The sequence below is a fragment of the Limanda limanda genome, chromosome 17 (genome assembly GCF_963576545.1).
Source record: "Limanda limanda chromosome 17, fLimLim1.1, whole genome shotgun sequence".
Taxonomy (NCBI): Eukaryota; Metazoa; Chordata; class Actinopteri; order Pleuronectiformes; family Pleuronectidae; genus Limanda; species Limanda limanda.
The window spans coordinates 17,795,498-17,818,228 of NC_083652.1; the positions used below are offsets into that span (position 1 = coordinate 17,795,498).

Genomic DNA, 22,731 nt, shown 5'->3' on the forward strand with positions numbered 1-22,731 from the left:
AAATAATAAATGCAGTATATTTACCATTTAACACTTTCCACTAAAATAATATTTGCAGTCTACAACAGTGTTGTTGAAGCATATCACCGAAATAAAGCAGTCATGGAGTGATCTAGAGGACTCGTCACATTCTCATTGGATTTTTCTATTATCCAACTGTGAAGCCTTAAAACATCCATGAAGCTATTTTATAGTCATCACTGTAGATAATATTCAAACGGAGAATTAGCTTTTAGCCAAACTGTTTGTGCTTGTTTCTTTCTAGAGAAATGTAACAAATTAAATTGAACACCTAAAGTGAAAATAGAACATAAATGTTACAGTATTACTAAAGAGTATTTTTAGAAAATAGCGTACAAATTAACCAGATGGAAAATTGTATCACACGCAAAATCATGAAATCCCACAAATGCAACGATAGACTCTAAATGTTAAACATTGCATCTTCCAGATAGTTCACCCCAAAAAGACGCCAGATTTGAGGATGCAATCAATGACAAAGGTCATGCAGAAGTCAGCCTCAACTTTTGACCTGCTAACTGTTACAGTTATGACCTCTGCTTGACATGAAGCACAAATACTCTACACTCGCCTGAGGCAACGAGTCTCCTAACAAACACGTCAGCCTCCCTGTGCTGATACAACTGCTCTGACAGCAATTTGAGTTTCCTTCACGCTGCCTGAAGTTCCAGTGTGCATAAGGATTGTTTTGGTACAGTGCAAGCCCAGCCGCAGATCATGATCGCGGCACTGATCAACTGGCCCCACCAGATTCGCCCATTTCCACCATCCATTGTGCTGCAGCTGCTGTTGTTTACAAATACCTTCACATGCATACCGCATTTGTTTTCATAGACTGACTGTATCATGACGGTAAGAGGGAAGTAACAGTATTTGTATACCATCCCATATTTTATTAAGTGCTTGCAACTACAGCAGAGTGAGAGAGAGAGAGAGAGAGAGAGAGAGAGAGAGAGAGGAGGCAGTGAGAGCAGGGGGGGAAAGAGGGCACTGTGTTTCTGACACACACAGCACTGTCGTTCTGTAGCGTCACTCCACTGAGAAGTGCAGGACCGCCATTTTCTCAGTCCTGAAATAGTGCCAAAAAGGCTCCGAGCTACCGTCTGTAAATCCACCATCGCTGCTTCAACAGCATGCATGTCTCGTTCAGATTAATAAACAAGACACAAGACGTCAACACTGCATGCGTGCACTACCCTTTTTGCTGCAGTGTTTAAAGCGCTCATTTGCAAAGTGAGTAAATACAAGCCATCAAAACAGTGCAGTAGAGCCAGACAAGAAAGAGAGAAATGGGGAGAAAGAAAAAGAAAGGAGGGGGGGAAATACCTGTGGAGAGGTGCCTCCCAACCATCCTGTTAAGAGCTAGGTTTTGTGCAACGCAGCGGCCATCCTTGTCTCAGTATGTCTGCTCGGCTCGCCAAGCTTCTGAGGCTCATTTCTGAAGTGCTGCCAAGAAGTTGCACAGCTCTTGCACGGCATGAGACAACCCCCCGCTCCCCCCCCCCCACCCCCTCTCCTTCCTCACCCCTTATGCTCTGTCCCTCCCACCAACACTGCTTTGGCTGGGTTTCTCCTCTTCTATCTATTGCCTCCCTCTGCCTTTATTTATATCGTGCCCTATTCCTATCCTGACGGAAGATATTCTCTCTCCCTCTCTCTCTCTCTCTCTCTCTCTGGTAAAGCACTGAAAGAAGGCAAGTTGGGGGAGGGGACGGGAGTGTTGGAGAGATGGGGTGGGGAGGGCTTGGTTAACAGCTAAACGATAATGCCGGGAGACTTTCATTATGCACTCATGAGGCATACGGTAAAACAAAAACAAAAGGGGTACTTCCAAACTCACCCCGTCCATGCATCTTTCAACCTTTCAAAACTGTCATTAAATATTTATCCAAGACCACTCCATCCGCAATTAGCACTGCCTCCCACAATGGAAAACATCATGAACAGCAGTGGCGGGCGAGAGAGAACAAGAGAAACCCCACAAAACCCAGCTTCAACCCCTCTGGTGCTCGGATGGCAACTTTCTCGCACATGTTTATAAATGTAAGCCCACACCATCAGATCGCACGTGATGCACAATGTCTGTTTCTATAAGTCACTACAGGCCAGAAATGCAGTGATGATGAGCAGCAGGACCATCTCTTAATATGGGTGCTTTTAGGGCATAGGGCAAGGTTATCACATGAACAGGTTCATATGGATCTGTCACAGATGGCCAGGTGATCTGGTCAAAAACATAAAGGGTGTTGGGAAGTCAATAAGAGTTTTGGGAGCATGGCAAAATAAGAAAGGAAAAAGAGCAGCATTCGCCTGGATCAGGGCTGGTATTGTTTACAAATGATCCCAACGCCCACCCAACAACACAATAAGTCAATGTTTGATAGAGAACAGAGTCCCTTTATGGACCAGGCTCAGCCCCCTGTGCCTCTCCACTGTGAGGACCTGACAAGCGGTGAGGTCACACCATACTACTAGATGGCCACTTGCTCATTCATGTGTAAAAATACGCACAGTGACAACACTGCATCTCCTCTGTGGAAGGAACACGCTGCTGGCAAACTGAAAAAGAAAAAAAAACACAATACTTCCTGACAACTCTGAGAGTAGAAAGGCCCCCACTGCTGCTTTCCAGCATTTTACATAGAAAATGGACATGTACGCACAACATGTTGTGATGGTGCACAAAGATGGCAAGGACGAAATATGAAAAATGACAGACAGAGATGGATGTGAAAAGAAGGAATCTGGGGGAGTTGTGTGTGCCTCAGCTGGACTGATCCTGGCTTAATGAAGTCCCTGAGGGGCAGAGAGACTGGATGGTACAGTGCTGACAATGCACGCTGCCAGCCAGACGAACATGCTTGTGTGTGTGACAGGCACGCGCCCATACACACACAAGCCCCATTTCCCAGGAATATGCCACCTCTGCATTTTAAGGCTATATATGACAATCACTGCCACTAGATGTCGCACTGGTACCTGCATCTCAGACCAAAACAAATCATCCACAAGTGCTCCCGTCAGTGTGAGATACTTTGTGTTGGTAAATGTGTGTTTTTGGCTTTCTCACTGCGGGCCTGCACGGCGCCTATCTGCTACTTTGCATGGCTAGCATTGTTAGTGTGCTCTGCTGTTGGGCAATACGCTTGATTGGCACAGAAAGTTGAGTTATATCAATGCAGACAGAAACTGGGAATGATAGGGATAGTGCAGAAATATATGCATCAAATACTGTGGATGCATGTGTGGATGCTTTCTGTGCAGCTGCTTTGCTGTTCATGCATTCATGTTATCATCTTATTATTCTCTCAGGGGGAAAAGACTAACAGAGGGACAAAACATGGCTTTTGAAAAAAAACTTCTGAGACATCTGGCCGTCATGTTTGCCTGCGAGTATCCTATTTCTCTTCCTCCTCTAAAGGATAAACCAGGTCAAGGGCTTTCTCCAACATGCCAGTCTTAAAATAGCTTGCTCTCTCACGCCTCCTCCACATGAAAGGGCCTTGGGACATGGATTGTTAGCCAAGCAAAAGGTAACATTGGGAGACGGCTTTCATAATGGATAGATCGACAGACATACATATAGTTTGTGCAGCCGGACTAAACCTAGGCACCCTAGGGCCAGCGAGGGTTATGTGTGAACCGAGGTGTTGGTATAGCGGAGGAGGAGGAGATGAACACATGAGCATCAGAACAACAAGCGCTGCAGAGAAAGTCAGAGGAGCAGAGGCACAGAGCGAGAGGAGCAGAGGCACAGAGCGGGTGGAGCGAGATAGAAGGAGAGATCGAGTGCCGAACATTTGTGGTTAACAGAGAGCTGATGTTTAATCACATCACAAGACGTCCCAGTCCTCTTTGAGGGGATTCCCAAGGCTCTTTAACAGCATCGTCAGCAGCAGGCTTAAAGAGCAAATCAAGTTTAGTCTGTCCACACTCTCTATTCTCCACGAGACGACCTATTAGCACATTAGGTACACTGTTCTCTCACTTGACGAGGCCCGTTTGCATTGTGATGTTTTTTGTTAGTGTCTGTCTCTGCTGTAGTATGCACACTGGCACATAAAACCTCGATCATTACTTTACGGACAAGGGAGTAATTATAAATCCTGAGTGATTTCACTAGCACATTATAGGACTACATAAAATCAGAGGACAAGACTGTAAGGACAGAGCCATAAATGTGGGATTACCAGTGGTGTTCTCATTGTGTGGTAAGTCACACACTGCTGCATACTTTACAAAACAGAAACTAGGCTAAGAGGTTTGTGAGACAGTAGATGGTGAAGGTGACCCCTGGAGAATTGTGAGGGGGAGGTTCCTGACTTGTGTTGAATGTTTAGCAAACAAGATCTGTATTGGTGTATATGAAGCCCTCCCACTGGACTCCTATTTGACGTTCAGTCTTGAGGGTCCTCCAGTCTGTCTGTCATAAGGCAATCAGTCAGCTCAGAGACACACAGGAAGCAAACCAAAGCAGAGCAGGCCTGCCAAAGAAGGGCGGAGAGAAGCAGCAGCTTTTACCGTAAGCCATGAGTCACTGCAGCCCACAGCACTGGACCTCTGCCATGCAAGCTCTCTCTTCATTTCTTTCTTTCCCTCTCGCTCTTTCTATCAGTGCCAGGTCAGGCCCACTGAGGCGCCCAGCCAACGAGCTAGCTCCATATTGCTCCTCCTCCAAAAAAACAGTTAACACTGTATAGCTGGTCAGCAAAGCCTGACGAAGAGTAGGAGGATGACGAGGACAAGGAGGAGGAGGAGGAGAAGACGAAGACGGGATAAACATCTCATCACCAGGGAGACAGAGATGTATTCAGAAAGCATCACAGGGGTTGGATGATGCTCAAACATACACTTCTAAAACCGTTTTCTTTCCCAGACAATTAAAAGTGCCAAGTGTCCTAGCAAAATGTAATCATCATTATCAAAGAGCAAATAATAATTTATTACGAAAGAAACGACCTTTACCACTTTGAAATACACGAGAACCCAGTTTACTGAGACATGCAGAGCTCCAGGAAAGAAAACACATATACAGAGATAGCCAGCTGTGTTTACTCTCCATCGTCTACCCCTGTACGCCTCTGTCCCAATTTCGAATTCCCAGCCAGGAAGAGGCAAAGTGAAAACAAACAACAGTCAGCAGCACCTGTGATACAAGTGCCTTTGTGTTGCTCTACAGGTATACCACGCTGTTACCACCACGCTGCCAAACAACGACAAAAGTCTGCATAGCAACTGTCATTCAGGAATACCAAAGCCAATAAAAAAGGAACAGTATTTTATATTGTGATCGATCTCTAAGACGTCCACAATCTATTTGTCAAGTGAATCGTACAGATTGTGACATCTTGTCCTCCCGCTAGATCCAGTCTACGTTCACAAACCTACAAGATGGCTGTGCCGATAGGCCAGATTATATCACGTCTCTCTTTCCCAGGGCCTCTTGCATGTATGATGTAAAACTAATTCAGCATCAGTAGTGTGGCAGTGTTTCAGCTATGTAGTCAGAATTTCTCAAGGCAAGAGCTTCCTAAAGCTATAGGTAGACACTATAGTGGCTAAGCCTGATTAAACAATTAACTGGTCAGCCACACTTCATTACAGAACCGGACTAAATAACTCCCAAATCAAGTGAGATCTTTGTTTTTTGTAGTCTGAACAGTTGCATAGTCTGATCTTTCACATGCCTGCTGTTTAAGATCAGTTCAATTTTAGTAAGCTGGGGTTAACAAAGCAAAGTTTAAGACGGCTGTGATATAAAACTGAAATTCACTGAAGAACCAACCATACCGTTTGCGTCTTGCAACCATCGAACGCTCCATATGAGTTTCTCTTTACTTTCGATTCAGAGTAAAACTACACGAAAAGCTTTTCTCTGTTTGTCAACACAACCTGAGAGGAGTTCTGTGCTTGTGTTCAGTGTGAGCAGCAACGTTGGTGTCAGTCAAGTGAAATTGGAATAAGACATGGTGAGTTGCCAACTGAGTGTCTAGGCTGACCTGTAGGCAGGCTGGCTGTGGAGGAAGAGGAGCAGGAGGGAGAGGAGTGTGCAGGTACAGCTGCTGCTGCAGGTTCAGTAGTGCTGGGACGTGTTGAGGTGGTGAGAAGCAGGCTCCCAGAGGGCAGAGGCTGACCCCTCTTCAACAGCTGCTTGTGCTCCTGCTGGCGGAAGCGGGGGGGCACCTCTCTGGGTGGGTAGCGCTGCTGGAGCAGAGTCTGGGGCTGCTGTGCTGTCTGTGGCTGACCTCCGGAGGGAGCGCGCTTGCCATTGCCACTGCTTGGGGCTACAGACGGGGCGGCACTGGGGTTGATGGGGGGAAGAGGAGGGGTGGGGTCGAGCTTGGCAGAGTCTGGCACTGTGGAAGTTGGAGAATGGTGAAGGGGGGTGGGGGGGGGGTAATGGGGGAGCAGAGATGCAGGGGATGGGGAGGTGGGGGGGTGGAGGTACAGGAGAATTAGGCAAAAGCAGAGTTGTTGAGCGCACAACAATGGAAAAGCATTTGATTGACTAGTTAATCATTATAAGTCATAAGTCAAAGACATTGTTGTTTGGTTGCATTTTTCATTGTATTTGAAATATATTTTATATTTGAGTCATAATAATAACAATTGCATACACATATAGATAAAAAATGTAAACATGTTAAAAGGAAATTCAAACAATAGGGAGCTGATTTTAAGAAACATGTTAAAATGATATTTTAACATGTTTCTCATGAAAGAGAAATAAAATTTCAAAAAAATGATAAATACTGAAAAAAAGGAAAATGATAAAAAATATAAGAGCGCAGCTAGGATGTATTAATTGTTGCCCTCGCAAAAATGCACACAATTACCAGTAGATCTGAACTCTGCTCTGTAAAGCTGCTGTGGCTGAGCATTTCCACCACTGCTTCATTTGAAAACCAGGGTCATTTTTGGATGAGGACAATAAGGCAAACGAGGAGAGGAGTCTATAAATGCACCAGATTCACCGTCTCTCCTGCCTGGCTGAGCCTTGGATTCAAGGCAGTGGTCAGACTGAACACAAGGCTGCTCTTTGGAGGACATGAGGGCCGTAATAATCTCAGGGTTGTTCTGGAGTCAACCTTCAGCTTCCAGTGATGGCCAAACAACGCGGGTCTCAATGTCCGCCACGGTGCATGGTCACCGATTAGAAGTGTTGAAGAGTTCAAGCAGCAGATCATGGACATACACTGCTGTGGGCTGTTGTTTCCGTCAGGACTGTACTGTAATGAGTGCTCTGCTCCATTAACATACGGTATTCATGGTTTGTGGTAGGTTATGGCCCCTGAAATAATCACTTCTCAGTTCTCCACCAAAGCTGTATTAGCTGCTTGTAAGGCTGCTGAAGCCAAGTGTTCATGTCCACATGATTTAGTTACCCTCGGCAACATAGTCCCTCTTGCTTTTTCACTTAACACACCTTGGCTCTGACCATGAATTTCCCCTGGAGGACTTTTGGCTTGGATTCTCTGTGTTATCTTTTTTGTAACATTTCCGCCACGCAGCCAAGCTCAAGCGATGTACTATGTTCACCAGCTAGTCGTTCGCTGTGTCTGTCTAATGAGAGAGAGGTAGTGTACAGTGGGTTTTTAGAACTCCTCTGTTACAAACAGCTGCTGCTAAAACCAAGCGATGAAAGTGAAAACATTTAAGTTGTAGGTCTGACTGAAAAATGACCTGAAATGTATTTGAAGCTTTGCAAAGCCGAAGGGACACTCTCACATTACACCCAGTCATTTCATACTATCTGCTGTCATGATTGTTTCAATTAACCTGTATTGATTCAATCCTGCCGAGCTGGTGGCTTAGCTGACCCTGGAGTTATTACCATCCTCAGCAGGGAGACCCGACACAACACACGTGTGTCACCTACATGTCTGCAGGTTTACACAAGAGCAAGCAGCCTCAAGCTTGTAGTTGCAGATAACCCCCTTAATAATATTAAGTTGCCATTTGGCATTCAGGTTGAATCCAAATTATGGATATATAAGTGCTTCTATATGCAGAGGATATACAATCCTCTGCGTTGTCTCTGGGATGTTCCCGTCTTAAAAACAACTCAAAATGCATTTTACTACCATAGAGAACTAATAAAACCAGAAAATATATAGAGCACTAAGAATATATACATCCTAAAAAAAAAAAGAGGCTAAAAACATTGATTTACAGTTAATCATTATAGCCCTATTTGAAAAACTGTAAACGTGTTAACCATGAAAAGAAAAGAAGAGGAAGCCAAAGCTGTGAAGCATGAAGTCCTCAGGAGGCTAATATACTGTGGCTGAATGTGGAAGTGCGAGGTCAGAGGTCCCCACTAAGTCAAACAAGATGATCAGCTCAGGGTCAAACAGCCACTGCTGGGTGCATTATGGGACACAAAGCACACTGGATAATCGCCTCAGTACATTTCATTACATAATAGAATAAGCCGGTAAACTAGAATGTAAGCAGGATGCAAAAAACGTGTTTAAAACCTAAACATGCTGTACAATATCAAACCCAAACATCAGCTTATCGGACATAATGTGCCCTAAGCATAGATGGTGTTTTAAGTTCCCCGTTGGTCAAACAAAAAAATAAACAAGGCAGGAAGAGACAAAATAAACTGTAAAGGCAGCGAGCACGAGAAGAAGACAATCTTTGTGTGGCCTAAATGAGTTATAAAGAGCAGTGCTTCGCCATTGGCTGCCATCCCGAGTGTGTGCAGTGAAGCAATGAATAACTTGCGGCCAGCCCGACACACTGAAAAACAAAGAGTTATGTAATGCTGAGGCCCACACTGAGGGGAGAGGACAGGATGGTGTCGTGGAACATACACTCGCACAGCCTTGTAAATACTGACAGACGTGTTCACTCCCATAACGGACTGCTTCTCTGCCTAGTTTTACTGTGTATGTTTATGTCTGTCACAAGTGTGTATGTGTGTGGGGGATGTAGCGTTCTGAGTAATGGATTCCCCCACTGCTGCAGCCTGTGTGAGCTACGACCACTGACTGCACAGCTTCACCTGTATCTGTCTGAGGGGTCTCACTGCAGGAATCAGGGGGGAAACTCTGGAGCTGGAGCTCGCGTCTGGTCAGATTTCTCTACATCTGCTCCACTTCCTCCCTCTTCTCGTGCTTCACCCATCCCCACCTATGTTCTCTACGCTTTCACTTTCCCCCCATTCACTGTGATCTACTATTATTCACTCGTCATCAGTGTTTTAGGGCTGGAAGACGCACCCAGTCATTAATTCCCCGCTGATTTTAAGAGGTGATTCCCTATTTAAAAATACTGTTGTGGTTGTGCCTCAATGTATAAAAATAGTTATGGAGGCGATCGTTATACAGTTGGGACTCTCTGATGTGTGACGTCGGTTCTTCTCGGGGCTGGGGGAAGGGGGAAGCTGGCTGGCTCCTCCGTCAGCCAATCAGAGGGAAGAGACGAGGAGGGAGCGGGAGGGAGAGCGAAAGAGAGAGCTGAATGTACCAGAGGATAGGAAGGAGGTAGAGCAGGGAGGGTGAGGGATGAAGAGAATGGTGTGTGTGAGTGTCTGTGTGTGTGTATGTGACTGTGTGTGTGTGTGTATGTGACTGTGTGTGTGTGTGTGTAGGACAGTCTCCACCCCCTTGTGCGATCCACTGTAAGATCGAGTCACACTGTTTGAAACCAGCTTTGGTCTAAATCCGCTTACAATTAGACTACTATTTTGCCCACAGTATTCCACACAATTTTAGATTCCTCCTCTTACAAGAGACCCGTAACCCTGTACGCCAATACCAATAACAACAAAATGACTGATGCATCAAAGTCAAACTGTCTAATATTTATGCGATTATGTTGAGGATGAATATCATACATTGATTCTGGGTCAGAAAGGGGATTAGGAGTAAAAAAAACAAGAAATTACCTCTGGCACTGGCGAGGTTTATTAAGCCTCATTAAGTCGTACATGGCAGTGCTTTGCAGAAAAAAGTGTAAAAGAGTAAAAAGAGATCAGAGTCACTCTCTCTGACAGCCTATTTGCAAAAACACCATCCTCAGCTGTGCGGGCGCACCGGAGAATTCCCACTTCATCAAAGATGCACATCAGACTGTGGCTTCGGGGCTGTGTGCGCTTCACGCAGAGGAAGACATCCCATTTTCCACTTTAAAAGGAGTCTTAATTTTCTGAGAGAGAGAAGATGATAGCATGCCTGCCTGGCTGTTTAAGACCTAGAGGTTGGGGGGGAGGTTGTCTGGAACGATATCAGAGAGTTGAGGGTATGCGGGGGAGAGGAAACTGAGTGGAAAGCATCAACAGTCTCTCTCTCTCTCAGGTAAAAGCTGAAAAACAGGCCACATGACCTTGAAGATAAAGGATCCTTCTGTGTACGAGTTGTATAAGTGGAGGTGCCCAGATAGTTTCTACTCAGGACCCACAGGCAGGGGCGCAGCTAGAAATGTCAGCCCTATTAAGAAGATCAGTAGTTTAATAATAGAGAAAATTAAAACAAGAATGAAAAGAAAGAAAACATATTGGGCCCTAGAACAGCCCCACGTGAGCTAGATTACCACTCTATATATTTTCAATGCGACTGATGGACTTTGTTTTGCAATAGAGATGGACAATATATATAAAGTTTTTTTTTAAACACAAAAGAGAATTTTACATCAATAAATTAGTCAAACTTGCTGCCTGGAGATGGATGCATAAAATCAGAGCTGGGTAGTTAGTTGAACCTGCTAGTAAATGTTTCCTAATTTCATAGATCCGTTAAGTTACATTGCTTACACTTTCAGCTTCTTAACTTTTTTCTCCCAGCTGTTTTGCCAATGACTTAAGTTTTAAAAGCCAAACATGAATGTTTGCCACACTTCCTGTAACTGTTTCAAAATAAAAGCTCTCAAGCGGTTCTGTATACTGAATCCATTCATTTGTTTTTAAAAAGCTTTTATTCTGAAATATTTGCAGGAGAAGCACAGCTTCATACTCTATAGTACTGGTGATTATTTAAGTATAAAGGACTAGTTTTATAGAAGGAAATACGTTAGTCACAGCAGAAACCTCACAAAGGCTGTAGTCCTAGGCTGTTAAAACTTATCATTATAACTTCAGGTGATGGGCAGTAGGCTCTGAAGATAAACATAAAAGCTAGATTTAATTATAAGCATTATTTTTATCATCATGGGCATCGGACTTTTAAAAGACATTGCTGTTAATTTGGCCTATTCAGGTGCAAACAAATCCCTGATTTGGATGAGGTTACAGATAATGTGCATCAGGAACGCCCTATTCATTTTTAATTTACAATGGCAAAATAATTGTATTTTTATATTAAATGGAAGACACAATCCCAAATTCTGCAGGTTACAGACTTGTATTCAAACCTCCCTTCTAAGTGTATCATACTGCTGGTGTTACTGCCAAACTGTCCAAGTAAACTACTCAGATATGAGAAATTACTAGAATGTCTAATTAAGAGAGGCGGCAGGAGAACACGTGAGCGAGATCAAGAGGCATGTCTTCAGGCTCCTCCATCTCCTTCCTCCACTGGGCTTTAAAATGTGAGCAGTGCACCTCATAAGAGAGGCTTAATTAGAAGTGAATAAATATGACACTGTAGTTAAGAGGGAAAACCCTCCCTTGCTGCTTCACACATAACACAGATAAAAAAATGCTATTTAAAAGCATTTACTGTCTGACAGCACTGGGTTTAGTCCACTTGTAAGTCAAGTCTTGTCTATTAATAGGTCTGTTTCTGAGACAGACAAGCTTCCCTGGACTCATTACTATCATGTCCCTGGCCCTTTGTGCCAACAGCTGCAGCCAGACCAGATTCCACTGCCTGTCTGAGTAGCGCACACTGGACCAACACAAGTCAACGTGAGCCCAACATTCACTTCACACAGAAACTGCAAGAGGCATCAACAAACACCACTGTTAATAAATATATTTGGAGACATTTCACAAACCTAGCTATCACCCAATTTACCGCTAATAAAACGACACCCATTTCTGACCTGCTTACCTCTTCCGAGTTGAGTTAAAGATAATTCAAGTATCTATACATTAACTGGCAATTGGCTCATATGCATAATTTATAGTGCATGACACTCCACAGCAGCATAATCAAGCCATTACCTCTGTTGCTCTTTAAAATGTAGTTAATCATCACTGCTGCTGCATCCGTTTAAACTGTGCTCACTGGGATACGACATGTAAAAGAGGCTGTGGCGATGACAAGAGGCTCACTGGTATAAACTCCCCCCTGATCGAACCACAATTTATGACTCTCCAACACAAAGCGCTGGGCGTAATTAAGGGAATGTGAAACGGCAAATTAATCTGTTATGAAATTACTGCCGCAGCACTACTTTATAATGTTATCTTTTATTGCACTGTGTAAATGTGCGCCTTGATGTGCATGTTCGTTGCCCCCGTGTCTTTTGATAGGGATAAAAAAAGCACGGTGTGAACAGAAACACAATAGCTCATTAACCCGTAGACATCAACTCAAGTGCAGCTTGTCGATGGCAGACGGCCTCTGGTGTGGGACACAGTAACTGTGATGGGGCTGATGCTTAATACTATGACTCTGTAATCGGGTACTTTCCTAAGGAGGGTTGGTCTGTGTTACAACATAGGAGCTGACTATTCAAGGTTTTGAAGTTACAACTGGTCACACACACACACACACACACACACACACACACATACAAGCACACAATCACACACAAAGATTAAGGTCTGGCTTTACTGTGATGTTGACTTGGACTGTGACACAGTGGTGACAGACAGCATCTCCACTACACAGAAGGTTCATTGGATGTATAAAAATTCCATTGACAGGTGGGAGAAAGCTTAGGAGCCTTTCCGTGACGCTTCTTCAGAACACTGATTTCTGATTAACAAGCGAATGACACTGACATTAATAAGTTTGGAGTTTAAGTAATATATTTGCATCAATACATACAAATTAAAATATGTTTACATTATCCATCACAACCTTAAAAAACTATTAATGACAATTAATTTAACGCAATATGATTTTCATACAAAAACCCTGACTGCAGATATGCTTTCCATATGTGCAAATACAGTCAGATTGATACCGTAGATACATATAGCTTTTAAAGATCATATATAAAATCCCTCTCATCCCTATCATTTTGTGAGCCCACCCCTCTCTCTGCTCCGCTGTTTGGTCTGCAACAGAGTTCATTGAACAATGTTCACTCCGGCCCACAAAAACGACACTAACACACGAAGTTTGAATATATAAACATGTTGGGTGTAAAAGCCCCCTCACAGGTATTTTTGTAATTGGAAGTGAATGAGCTGCTTTTGCGAATGAAGAATCACAACCATGTCAGTGTGGGCTAGTGTGGCAGAGGGGTCGGTGTAGTATTTGTGAGATTAAGGCAAAACTATATGTGTGTTTGCAGTGGCACATGTGCTGTTAATGTTTGCCTGTCGCATCAGGGGACAGGGAGAGTGACAGTGAGTGTGTTACACAGAAATGAGCCAGAAGAAGTATCCTAGAAAAAGGCCCCCGCAGCTGTGCCGGCAAACAGGAAACTAGAGTCCATTCTGTCTTCTGCTCTCGCATGCCTTTCTCCATGCAGCTCTCTAAAATCGAGTGAAGGCACCCTGTTTTAGCAGCCCCCCCCCCCTAAACTTTGCATAAATGTAACTGCGGCAACTTGTCCCATCTTCTTCCTTACAGCCCACCTTCTGCTGCTACCTATTTCCTCTGCTCATTCCTCCTGTTGGTCCCAGGGTGGGATTCTCCATCAGGCAAGACGGGAGGTGGCGTAGTGTTACTATGGTGCTCGAGGTCTTCCTGGAGATCTCCAGTGTATGGATGCCTGTTTATTCAGCTAGCACTGTTTTCCTAATTAGTTCCCAGTGTACCCTGCATTAGCATCCCAGACAATCTGCCTCTGATGATTCGTCAGTTAATCACAAATCTTCTCAAAAGGGGGATTTTTTGGTCAGTTTTCTTTTTTTTAATGCCGACTGAGCAACTAATGTATCTTCATTGATATAATAATAACATTCATACATATGCTGAGATCTTTAAACCACCTAGCAGGTTTTACCCAAAGTCGACTCATTCATATGTTGAAGAAATCAATTATCCTCTTTCTTCAGTTAAGAACAGGCCTATAGAAAACTGACCACACATGTTCACAGCACACAAATATATACACTAAAGTCAACTGTGACATTTAAGGGAGTGACGATCACAGTAAATTGAGGTCAAGGCACGTCGCTGTTAGGGGCCGCAGCCAAGAGAATAATTGTGCAAATCACAGCCTGGTCTGCAGATGAGGAGGAAAGAGTGGTATATAGGTCAATTTGCAGATGCAGCGAAACAACACAAAGTAGATAAGAGACAAAGAGAACGCTAACATGGCTAATTCACAACACATTCATTAGGGAAGCAAACACTGAGGGGCTAAGGGTGACTCAGACAAGGGGTCCGAGGGGAGGGGGGGCTACCTCAGTGACCATACAGTCTCATTAACTCATCTTTCAGGAAGAGAGTGGGAGGTCTAGGCGCTGACCCTTGAATTCACCGTTGTACGCAGCCACAAGAGGAGAACGACTTACTCCTCCTTTTTAATGATAGAAAAAAAATCAAAACACAACACACTAGTGTTTGTTTCATTACCCTGTGGGGACGATTCATTGACATAGTCCCCTCACGAGCACCCTTTCCCAAACGTTAACCATCGCCACTGAAGTCGTTTTCAGACAAGAACTCTGGAAAATGTCGGCAAAAATATTCTTATGAGTATAAGAAACATCCATAAAAAACAGTAAATGGCCAGAACATTAAGGTGAGGGGGGGGCGCCTGTATAGAGCATGCAGGGGGCAGGTCATGACGTATAAATTCTGCGGCGGAAAAATCCAACGTTTCGCTTTGCAGCAAACTGCGGCATCGACCCTTTTCAACAAAGCTCTCAAATCTCTTCATCTGCTTCTTTTACATGTATTTCCTCTTTTTCATGAGATATATTCCCTGACATATTTGTATTTTTTCTAATAAATGATCATCAACACACCCACTCACTTGCTGTGAACTGCCAAGACTTTTTCCTGCTGTGTTCTCACATGGGCATCCAGTCTTTTGCTGACAATAAACTGCTGTAAGGCCAATAAGCTGATGCCCACCAGAAGTTCTAATCAGATCAGCCCTGACTGCCCCTTGAAAGACACTACCCTCCCACTCCCATCTGCCTGCTGAAAGCAGCAAGGGGATCTGCTCCTTACTGTCCATATCTGCCGCTCTCTGGTCGTTAAGAGCATTGGTTTGGGGGAGACAAGATGCAGAGAGTGGGTTTGCAGCTGCCACTGAGGACGAGTTTAAAACCTGCAGACTAAGCATACTCTTTCCTACAGAAATCACTTTTTAGTCCAGTTTACTTGAATCTCTCTCTGTTGTTTGTTTGGTGGGTTTTTCCCTCTTGTTCTCTTCTCCTCTGATATTCCTCCTCACCTCTTTCCTCCCAGGTATGCCCAAGGAGCCAATGGGGAGGCCTGAGGAGCAGCTGCAAAATCCCCATGCTCCTTATTAGTCTTGTATGGGCACCTGGCCTCTTTCTTGGCTCATGTAGTATGGACCACCTGGCTGCTGCTAATGCATTCAGTTGAAGATGTTTGTATGCCTCACATAGACACTGCACAGCGGTGAACGGTGGGTAAATTGAGTCTCGGTGGAAGAAAAGTAATCCTGTAGAAAATCAGCCTCTCTGTTTGAAAACCTCATATTTTAAATTCATGGAAAAGATAGACAAACCTTTGCCTGCGCAGATAAACCTTGTGTTAGCATGAACACACTAAACAAAGGAAGATCTACACTTGCAGGCAAAATAAACATACTAGAAGAAATGATGATGCAAAATACTTTAAACAAACAACTTAATAAGTAACTCACCTTTGGTTATCTGTTCTGTGGCCTGAAAAGAAGAGAGAAATATATTAGCAACAGAAAGAAAGAAAAACTTAAGATGACACAATAAGCATATTTTCCCACGTATACGTGAAAACTGTGGGAAATCGCGATCAACGCTTTCTTTCAACCTGCACGACCAGTCAGGAAAACAGTTTTAGGGGCTGGTTTTGCTCATCTGTTGAAATGCTAAGAGGTTCATGTTCATTCATAATGCTCGGTGGGATAAAAGGGTTCATTTGGCTTGTACCTACAGAAAATAGATAATACAAATGTTCCTCTTACAAGATACACAACCTATATTTTGGCAGCACTGACAAAAAGGTTTCAGGGATACAGACTACTTAGGGCAGCAGGCCAACCCGTTAAGCCAACAAGGAAACCAGACACACGGAAGGAAACAGTGAAGAGGAGCAGTGGAATTGGGAGCACACAGGGTAATGATGAGGATAAGGATGACGTAATGCATGGGCTCAATGTGCATGTGACTACACATCTCTGCAATGTGCTTTTAAAACAAAACAACGAATACAGGAAGTGGAGATGAGAGGTGGGAACAGGTAAGAAGTGAGTGGGAGCATGAGAGCCACGTTTTAGATAGATCATTATTACTTTTAGATATTCACTCTGACAACCCCATTTGTCTCTGTGCCCTCCCTATCTATCGGTCTGTCATTCATGTGTGTTTGAGCATGCTGCATCTTCCAGGACTGGAGCCACTGGGATGTTGGCCAGAATTAGGACAGCACTGGAATTATGATATCAGACAAAATCAAAGGTGAGTGAGTTTGTCAAGAGAGGCCACAGGCTTACCTTTTTCTGAGCGGCTTCTTTCTTTTTCTTCTCTTCGTGCTTTTTCTTTTTCTTATCTTCCATCAAATGGTTCTCTTCTGGTGAGTTTTGCTTCTTCTCACAGCTTAAATACCAAGAGAGAGAGAAAGAGATGGACATCGTTATTATAACCAAACACCAGCAAATGAGAAAGATACTATGTCTCATCAGGTGATGCAATTTCTGTTGTTGTAGTAGTCTGTGTTGTCAGTGGCCGCTACACAAGGTCACACGCGTAGCAGTATTACAACCAGCAGAGAGAAGAATGTGGGTTTGTTTTGCACTTGACTCCCAAGCTGCACATTTCTTGACTAAGTGTAATGCCTTGAACCCTGTGTCTGCACACACGTGCTTTAGTTTGGTGGTGTTTGGGGTTGGTTCTGGAAACCATTAAGGAGGCCTTGTAGGTTTAGATGTGACCAATGAGACGGGGCCCCCATTCTTAAGTCTCCACCCCCGGCCAGTGCAACAGATCCCAACACAACTAATCAGGGAGCAGACTACAAAAACAACTGCCTCCTGGTTGTTTGCCTCTGCCAACTGGTCAAGCAGCAGGAAATCTGGTCAAGTCCCCTTCTCATAGCGTTGAATATCGGCCAGTAAAGGCCAATTGGATAGAAACGTCATTACTTTATCATTTTATCCCATGAGACATTTGTGAGGTCACAGTGGTCTTGACCTTTGATCACCAAATTCTAATCAGTACATCGTTTAGTCCAGTTGAACTCTGCACCTACACCTCCACTTCCCTGTCATGAGAGGAAAGATGTTCACAACAGACACAGATAATACCCCTTTGTTTCCCTTGCAAGTGCTGAGAGGTCAGATTTAGTCTTTATAAATAACCCTTTACAGAGAAAAAAACAGATTTAAAAATTAGAACTAGTTACTAAGTTTTTAAGGACTCCACACAGACGAGCTAGTCTGGAAGAAAAATTACATACAACGGAATAGTTCCTTTAAAAATTGCCCATAAAACCATCAGCCTTTTTCTACTTCCAAGCCTTGAATGCTGCAGGCTACAGAGGTGTGTGCCATTGCCTGGCAACAAGCGCTCCCTGAGGCCCTGGTGAGCAGTCAGGTGGAGACAGACTGTGCCCTTAAGCAATCAGTTTGGTTGTGGAGGTTCAAGGATGGAATTGGAAAACCGAAAGAAAAGGAAAACTTGTAGAAGCGCTACACGTTAAAATACAAATCTTAGCTTACAGTTAAGAGCTTTAGTCAGTTCTTTGGCTCAAAACTATTACTGACAGTGTCCTTTTTACCTGTCCCGGCTGCTTTTACTTGATCTCAATGCCAAATGTTAACCAAAACTGTCCAGGAACATTCCCAAACTACTTGCACAACTAGCAGTTATTGTCATTAACTGGTAGTGACTGGTTGAACATTTGAGAGTAGATTTTTCCAAACTCAGTTTGCAAAGTGTGCAGCAATGCTTTGTTAAAATTGATGACAGAAGCTTCTGCCACAGTCGCCAAAAAAGCCATGTTCACCTCTGCCCTTAGACTGTGTGGCTAACAAACAGGTGACATATAAGGTCACCATGACAAAGCCGCCCATTGGCCTCAAACATCAGACCCCCGCCCCCATTGTCTGTTCTTTACATCATCTTTTATGCTGCTATCACATGTGAAGACACCGATTATGTCTACATGACTCATGTCAGCATCACACCCACTTGCAAAATGGTCAGAAGAAATCATTTTAAGTTATGTAATCTGAGTAAACAAACAAACAAACAAAACACAACCTGTGTCATGTGTTTTTTTTAATTTAAAATATTATCAGTAAGGTTCAAAAGTAAATAACTAACTACATTTCTAGACAATATCCCTCACTCGCACACTTCCAAGTCTGTGCGGGCTGAAAGGTGAATGTTGCAGCACGACAGGCCTGATGGCTCAGAGGAGCTGGGATCAAGAGGAGCTTTAAGATAAATTGAGACTGTATTCCAAATTCGCTTTGACACACAAACGTCTCGCCACTATTCACCTATAGACTGATTTTTACCTCCTGCGGGCTGGTAGGAGCCTTCCTGTGCAGCTGCAGCTCTAAATATATCTGGTGCTGCTCCTTTCAAAGGAATCATTGGGCTTGTGTTATGAAGGATCAGAAGATGAGAGGGATGCTCCAGTTAATATGAGCTGCTGTTGGCCTCCGACCCAGACGAGGAGAGCGTGTGCTGAGAAACGCGTCAAAATGATTTCAGTTTAAGAAACATTTGGTCCCTGAGCTGGAAAGAGAGAGTCTCCCTCAATGAAAGCTGCTGTTTCATTTCTAAACATGTGCCTGGCTTGGACAGATGTGTGTCCCATGGGCTCTAAGTGCTAACTTATGGTGAGGACCCAGAAATGGAACCTCCTGCCCACTTGCTGTTTCACCTCTGGTAGTATAATGGTGCTATATGGATAGGAAGAACACATAACTTTAAACTACTATTTAAAGATACAGACTCCACCATTGATCACTAAAGATGCTTTTAAAATAAAAACAATTCTAAGGGCCTTGCTTTCAGATATAAATGAATCCTTCACAATAATAAAACAGTCTGTAAATTGATGAATCAGCCAGAGAAGCTACACCAATATTATAGTTTTTTATTTACATATTCTCGTAGTAGCGGGCTAAGCTACATCGTGAGCAGCCGTTTGTTGGAGTGAGGCAGGGTGAGTGTCGACATGAAATACACGGGCCAATGACCTCGGCTGTGTTGTGGAATTAAACCGTCCTGTCAGAACAACAGGATTAGAGCCTGGTGTCCGTCTCAAAACCAGACACTCACTACACAAATCAAAACAAAAAAGGACACAAAAACTGGGGAGAGCCCAAAGACAGAAGAATGACAACCGGCATAAAGCTGGTCGAGAACCGCATGGAGAAGGAGAGGAAGAGGGGAACTGTCACAGCCAATGCTGTAAATGCCAGACTATCCCTGAATGAAGCACGGAGGATGAGGGTGCTACAACTGATGGGGCTGGTTTGTGTGTTTGTGTGGGCGATGGGGGAAGGGGTGGTAGACGGCCGTCGCTGGGCACATAGCCAGGAATGCCATCGCAAGCCAAACAAGAGCCCGGTGAGCCTTTGGGAGATCGCTTGCTAGCAGCCACAGCAGGATGATCAGCCCACGTTAGGGGCGACACAGCTTTTATGCTAACTCTGTAAAAACATCCGATTTGTCGCTTTGTACAAAAAGCAAAAGACCAAGCAGTCACTGCCACCTCACAATGTGTGTGAAGGTTTAAAAACTGCTGGGTAAGCACTGGCAAAGTCCTTGTGCTCTGCAAAGAGGATTGCAGTCTCTTAAGTACTTGAGGCTATTCTCAGTGTGGTCATGTTAATGCTTTCTGACCCGGGCTAACGACAACGAAAAAAAGAAAACTCACGCCGCACTCCTAGTGTTCGGAAACTGGCCCGAAAATAACTTGTATGGCTGCACTCCAAGGGTGCTGCCTCCAATCCCAGTTGTCTGCGCCAAATGTAGTGGGAACACTTTCACAAGCCTGCTTGACCATTTATTGGACCAAGAGACAAAAAAAACTCACAAACAAACGATTAACCAAAGAAATGTATTATTCAAGTACAATCACGTCGCGTTGTCACCATTTTCATATTTGTATGCGAATCCAGTACGAGCCTGTAAGAGAGCTCATGTTTTTTAATTTCTGCAAAGGACGATTAAGAACATGTTTTAGAGTAGCATCTATTAAACAGACGGGACTTCCTTTAATACTGAATATGAAAGGAGCACCACGAAAAGCCATGAAGGAGTAACCTCTACAAATCTGCTCTACCTTTGCAGTATTCACAGAAATTGAGCGAGCATTCTAACAGCTTCTATTTAAAAAAAAATTGAAACGACAGAAACGTTTCTTCGACCACGATAAATCGCTCTCGCAGAATGCAAGCTCATCGTTTCCACTGAGAGCTCCACCAAGGCGTCTGATCATCGAAACCAAAACCAGCCGCCAAACCAGATGACACAACCTGGCAGAGCGCCCCTCGGTCCTCCGGTCCAGCAGCAAGTAAAAGGCCATTGAGAGTTTTTAAACTGAGAGAAGGGCTATGACCTATAAGCTGTATAGTAATCACAGTATTTAGTGGCCTGTTTTTGTTATCAAGCCCCCTTTGGCGCCTCTTTACACACTGCTTCTTTCAGAGGCTTGGGTGCTGACTGGGGCCTCTGACCTGGCAGGGACAGAAAATACCCCCCCACCACCCCCAACCCCCCTTCCCTTTACCGCCACCACCGCTTCATCCCTTGCCAGGCCCGGACCCAAATTAGGGACTCTCTAACACATCAGTAAGACCAGCAGGCCTTACCGCTGACGTCAGCCTGCCCTCTCTCTACATGCATGCACACAGGCAATCCCAGTCTGCACACAAACACACACACACACACACACACACACACACACACCCCCTGCATGAAGAGTGCATGCCACTGCAGGATGTGGAGCTGCAACAGGAGCCTGACTCACTATAAACATTACAGCAGGTAATGGGCTTTTAATGCTGTGGGATATCAGCGTCTTTATGACTCGGGTTTCGGAATTTAATACTTTATTGTCCAACAATGCAGGAGTTTATCTTCTGTTGATGTATGGCACAAAAGAAAACTACACAATAAACATGAGAACGCGCATACACACATTACCTGGATTACAATTTCAGAAAAAACACTACATTCTGTCCAGCACCAAGAGGTAAATAATAGTAAAAAACCTGGGAATTTGAAAAACTGAAACTACACAACAAATAACAAACAAGTTCAGAATTGACTCAAACTTTAAAACACAAGCCTTGGATGTTGGGATCAGGGTTTGCACAGCTGACGAGATGCAGCTCGACCACATGACTCTGGATCGAACCCCGAGCAGCCCTGGTGGTGCAGCTTCCACATCCAGCCCCCGGTGATGACACGTCTCTAAACTCACCATTTTATACTTAATGCATAAAAAACAATAACAATCTTTTAAAGCCAGGACCACAGACAACGAGCCAGTGTCAGTGAGTGTCTCCCTGGGATGAGCACCGATGCAGAAAGCTGCAGGTATCCTCCGTGGAGGCAGCGGGAGAGGCCGGGGGAGCTCGGCCGGGCGAGGCGAGGTGTTCCCCGGGTGGAGGTGCACGGTGGGTCCGGTGCAAGCAGCGTCTGGACCGGAGCTGTGCCCCCCCCCCCCTGTGACCCAGCCCGGGTTGCCCTTGACTCGCTCGTGCTGCAGGGTTAGTTCGAGTTAGCCTGACCAGCGTCAAATCAACAACAACAACAACCACCCGTGCTAAGGTCGTCTGAACACAACCGTGCCCGGCAACAAGCCCCTGCAGCCCGGGGACGTCACAGCGGGCCGAGCCGGGGACCTTCTCCTGCTCTCCTTCTCCCAGCTGCCATTTTTTTTTTTCTTAGCCTCTTTTCAAAACAACTCCCCCCCCCAAACACTCCCTCCCCCCCACACACCCCCTTGCGTATCTCTCCACGCAGCGCGGAGCAGCGAAGCCGTCGAGCAGGACCCTCGACCCCCGCACAGAACAACCCGGCCCGGGGGGTCTCTCCTACCGTGGGGCGTTCAGCGGGACCTCGGCGGCGGCGGCGGCGGCGGAGCCTCTGCAGCCATTTTGTAGTTTCTGACCGGAGCAGGGAGCTCGCGTCGCTTGAATCCGTGGTTATGGGAGGAGGAGGAGGAGGGAGGGAGGGAGGGAGGGAGGGAGGGAGGGAGGGAGGGAGGGAGGGGGGCGGGGATTCACCCTGCCACGTGACCGTCAATAACAAAACAAACTGTCCCCCCCTCTCCTCTCCCCCTCCTCCTCCTCTTCTTCCTCCTCCCCACCACCATTAACCCCCCTCCTCCTCACCCGGCGTTTCCATGACAACTGCAGACCCTCCATCACTGCCCCTCTCATCACATACTCCCCCACCCCCCATCCTTTACGTTAAATACGTAGCGACAGAGC

The 22,731-nt window shown here is 44.9% G+C and overlaps 1 protein-coding gene across 1 annotated transcript in view; it reads right to left on the minus strand.

Annotated features, from left to right (window-relative positions):
- Positions 1–22,399, minus strand: part of LOC133023801 (trinucleotide repeat-containing gene 6C protein-like) — a 35,786-nt gene extending 13,387 nt beyond the window's left edge. The window contains exons 1-4 of the mRNA XM_061090871.1: positions 22,337–22,399; positions 16,765–16,867; positions 15,937–15,958; positions 6,021–6,377 (exon numbers count right to left, since the gene is read on the minus strand). Of these exons, the coding sequence (XP_060946854.1) occupies positions 6,021–6,377; positions 15,937–15,958; positions 16,765–16,827 (442 nt within the window). The 5' untranslated portion in view covers positions 16,828–16,867; positions 22,337–22,399. The remainder of the gene's footprint in view (positions 1–6,020; positions 6,378–15,936; positions 15,959–16,764; positions 16,868–22,336) is intronic.
- Positions 22,400–22,731: the final 332 nt, after the last annotated feature.